Source organism: Anastrepha obliqua, chromosome 5, assembly GCF_027943255.1.
Source record: "Anastrepha obliqua isolate idAnaObli1 chromosome 5, idAnaObli1_1.0, whole genome shotgun sequence".
NCBI classification, from domain to species: domain Eukaryota; kingdom Metazoa; phylum Arthropoda; class Insecta; order Diptera; family Tephritidae; genus Anastrepha; species Anastrepha obliqua.
Window position 1 is genome coordinate 82,823,456 of NC_072896.1, and position 3,990 is coordinate 82,827,445.

At 42.5% G+C, this 3,990-nt stretch overlaps 1 protein-coding gene across 1 annotated transcript; it reads right to left on the bottom strand.

The window, feature by feature from the left end:
* Positions 1-308: 308 nt before the first annotated feature.
* Positions 309-2,894, bottom strand: LOC129249050 (desmoplakin-B). Its single transcript, XM_054888674.1, has 2 exons — positions 2,808-2,894; positions 309-2,725 (listed from the first exon to the last, which is right to left on the bottom strand). Exon 2 carries the CDS (start codon positions 2,695-2,697, stop codon positions 928-930), a length of 1,770 nt encoding a protein of 589 aa, XP_054744649.1. The 5' UTR covers positions 2,698-2,725; positions 2,808-2,894; the 3' UTR covers positions 309-927.
* Between the last annotated feature and the right edge of the window lie 1,096 nt (positions 2,895-3,990).

Consider the following 3,990-nt stretch of genomic DNA (forward strand, 5'->3'; position numbering starts at 1 on the left):
ATCCAATAAAAACTTCCAACTTCCCCTCAAAATACAATGTCATTTTGCTCTCGCGGTTTCCCCTACTTTGCAAGTCTTTTGGATACATGAACACCAAAACTTGATCATTTATAACAATTGAACAGACACCTTCAAACAAATAAAATTAAAATTTTCGTTTGAAAAATGCAACCATTCAATCAGTATTTTCTTATGACGTTATCACGTTAAACTATCGTCAGTAAACCGACTTTACAGACAACCTCTTTTTTTACTTACATTCTCCATTTCAATCACAATTTTTATTTAAATTTAAAACTTTGACTCAATTCGCAAATTTTAATTTGTGTTTATTTTTATTTTGCGATCAGCTGTTTTCCTCACTTGCAAATTCTTACAAGTAAAAATGTATCCAATAAAAACTTCCAACTTCCCCTCAAAATACAATGTCATTTTGCTCTCGCGGTTTCCCCTACTTTGCAAGTCTTTTGGATACATGAACACCAAAACTTGATCATTTATAACAATTGAACAGACACCTTCATGGTTTTTAGTTACATATTTTAAAATTTTACAAATTTCAAACATTTATTTAAATATTTACATATGCAGATACAAAAAAGAATTTTCTTTAGCTGTTTTAAGACTTGATTTTAAATTTAAACAGTATACCTAAGCTATGAAGAGAGACTACCATTCGCGTTGCCAAGTGTTTCGTTTATCAACGATCGCCAACAACAGCGGACTGGAGCACATAATGAGCATCAGTGACATCGGCAAGATGCCACCAATCCCTATGTGACCCAAAACGCTTCAAGCGATCGCACATCAAAAAACTACCGTTCGTCTGCCAGTAGCGCGCTGTAGACTGAAGCAGCAATGACGATGGCACATTGAACTGTTCTAATTGGCTGGACGCGAAATGTGAAAAATGTTAAGTTGCGTTCGTCAAGCACGTGACACGTTCTCACTCAACAAATTGGCACAGCGCACATTAGTGCCGCCAGACATGGAGTAGATGTGCCGCCGTAACACGCGAATGTGCTTCTGCGACACCTCGAAATTGTGCACCAGAGTGTTCAGTTGGGTTTGTAGCTCGGCGATTAAGCTGTCTCGCTCCTGAATTAAGCTCGTCGTGGAATTCTGACTACGACTCAGCTTCAATTCAAGCTCGAAGACACGCTTCTGTAAGTCACGCCGTTGCTTCTCCGTTTGCTCACGCTGACGCGCCATTGTACGCTTGCTTGCATTCTGCACGCTATCCAATTGCTCCTTCAGCTTTTGCATCTCTTCCGCCAATTTGCGCTTCTCATGTTTCAATGCTGTATTGTAGTTTTTGAAAATTTTCAGATCACGCTCGGCCGCTTTGAGCCGATTAAAGGTCATCACCTTGCGGCGTGACAATTCTTCCATTTTCATTTTCAGTTGATTCGCCTCGTTCTGCAAGTTACGCACTCGTTCCGTTAGCACGTTGTTCTCCTTGTGCAGCTTCTCGTATTTGGACTGTTCCTCGCGCACCATTTGCGGCAGGTGTGACACGTCGCGCAACTTGGAGTCGATCTTCTGACGCAGCTGATCGATGCCACTACCGATTTCCCGCTCGAGTTGGTGATTATTCGAGTTGAGCTTCTCGATTTCTATTTGTTGGGTTTGCATTATATGCTGTGCCTTGATGCAGCGCGTGTGGTAGTCCTGCAAACAGGTTTGTTGCTGCTGAATGATGCTGCGAAACTGCGCTTGCTCACTTTGCAGGTTCACTATGGTCGAGTGCAGTTCGTGCAGGTCGGCGGATTTGCTCTGGCATTGCGTCTTCTGATTGCTGTCCAATACGTTTTTGAGCACTTTGTAGATATCTTTGAGACTTGCCGCATGGCCGCGCGTATTGAATTTCTCCGAATCATAGGTTGCATGGTGTGGTGCGGCGTTCTCTTTGTTCTCCGACTTGCGTTTGGGATGACGCTTTTGCGACATTTGACCACTGTGCTGTCGCAAGTTAGAGTATTCGGATGCGGATGAAAAGTTGCGTTTTCTACGCGTAGCAGCCACATCGCCCTGCTGTAGATTACATTCATTTTCCATATTTTCGTTGGATGTAGTGCCGCCATGCATGTTCATGAAACCGCCATCTCGATCGAATATTTGCGTGTACTTTCGCTTCAATGAAAACTCAGAGCCTGTACTGCTGCTACTGTCCGTGTAAACATCCGTCTCTTTGGCACACTTTCGGTTGGCAACAAAACGATCGTGTTTCTGTTGCATTTCATTCAACTCAAAATTTATCTTCATATACTTTTCCTCCAATTCTTTTGTTGTGTTATTATATTCGTTCAGTTCTTTCTTGTATTTACATAGTTCAGCTTTCAATTTTGAACCGACTTCGGCATGTTTCGACTTACGCTTGCCATTGACATGGAATGATGACCGCATCTCTAGAGAATCGCTCATCTCGCTTGATGTAGCCTTGACGGCTTGCAGATCCGCAGTTTGTACAGCATCTTCGAATTGTTCCTCCGATGGAAGGCTTTTCAAACTTAAATTTTGATAACTGGAATTCTTCGAATTACAATGCAATCCATCGGATGCGGTGGCCATGTCACCGCCGGATGCGCATGTTGGTCGCGTTATTGTGAAATAGGGATGGGAACGCTTCTCTAGACGTTCTTCTGCTTTCGCACTTAACTTTTGTGTATACTCCAAATTTTGAATTTTTCGATCCATTTGCGTCCTTTCTGAAAGGATTGGCTTCCTACAAAGAGGCGCACAAAATAGTTACTGTTACGCCTGTCTGTGCAAATTTCAGTCTATGTTAAAATTGGGGCTCTATTTACCTACAGAAAATTTTTCGAAAAGCTTTTCATTCAAAATCCAAAATACAATTTGAAACTACAACAAACTTGAAGGATGTGATAAATTTAAAGCGATTGCTCATCTTTTGCGTTCAAGTACTTTTACGCCACGAGCAAATAGCGATCGTGCAGAAACACAAAAGTGCATTCATATGTATGTGTGTAAATGTATGCACAAAATGAACCCTCCGCAAGGCACTCATCATGCCTGTCCCAACGTATGGCACAGAAGCTTGGACGATGGCAACATCCGATGAGGCGTCACTTGGAGTGTTTAAGGAAAGATTCTGCGGACGATTTTTGGACCTTTGCACGTTGGCAACGGCGAATATCGCAGACAATGGAACGATGAGCTGTGTGAGCTGAATAAAACTCCAGCGGCTACGCTGGCTGGGTAATGTCGTCCGAATGGATACAAATGCTACGGCTCTGAAAGTATTCGATGCGGTACCAGTTGGTGGTAGGAGAGGAAGAGGAAGGTCTCCTCTGCGTTGGGCAGATCAGTTGAAGAAGGACTTGGCTTCACTTAGTGTGCCCAACTGGCGCCGGTTAGTATGAGAAAGCGCGTTTTGTTAAACTCGGCCCGAATCGCGTAAGAGGTTATCGAGCCAATTAAGACGAAGAAGAAGGTGCTGTCTTGTCCATTCTCTAAAATTTGTGCGTATTCCTTTCTGTGACATCCTTAAAAAATAAATAAATAATTGACACGTACACTTCTGTTAAGTGTTTGACCGAGCTGCTCCTCCTATTTGTGGCGTGAGTCTTGATGTTGTTCCCCAAATGGACCTACTGTTTTTAGACGACTCCGAATGGTGGATGGGTTTTTATGAGGACCTTTTTCATGGCAAAAATACACTCGAAAGTTTGCTATTGCGTGGCGAGGGACGACTATTTTAGAAAAAACTTCTATAATATAATATTGTTGTTTCATGCACGGAGACTCGAACCTAAGCACTTCCGAATGGTAGCCTCGCACCAAACCATTCGGCTACAGCGCTCGCCTGGGATGTTCTTAGCTATATTAAATTATGGCAAATTTCTTCTTTAGTTCCAGAAATGTCGCATTTTTCGCAATTTTAAAATCGCCGTTATATGGAGGTGGGCGTGATTGTTGAACGATGTCGCCCATTTCCGCCATACTATAATTTTTTACGGATTTTTTTTA

What these genes read in the sequence shown, in the direction of transcription:
- LOC129249050 (XM_054888674.1), bottom strand. Translation starts at nt 2,697, where the DNA reads ATGGATCGAAAAATTCAAAATTTGGAGTATACACAAAAGTTAAGTGCG.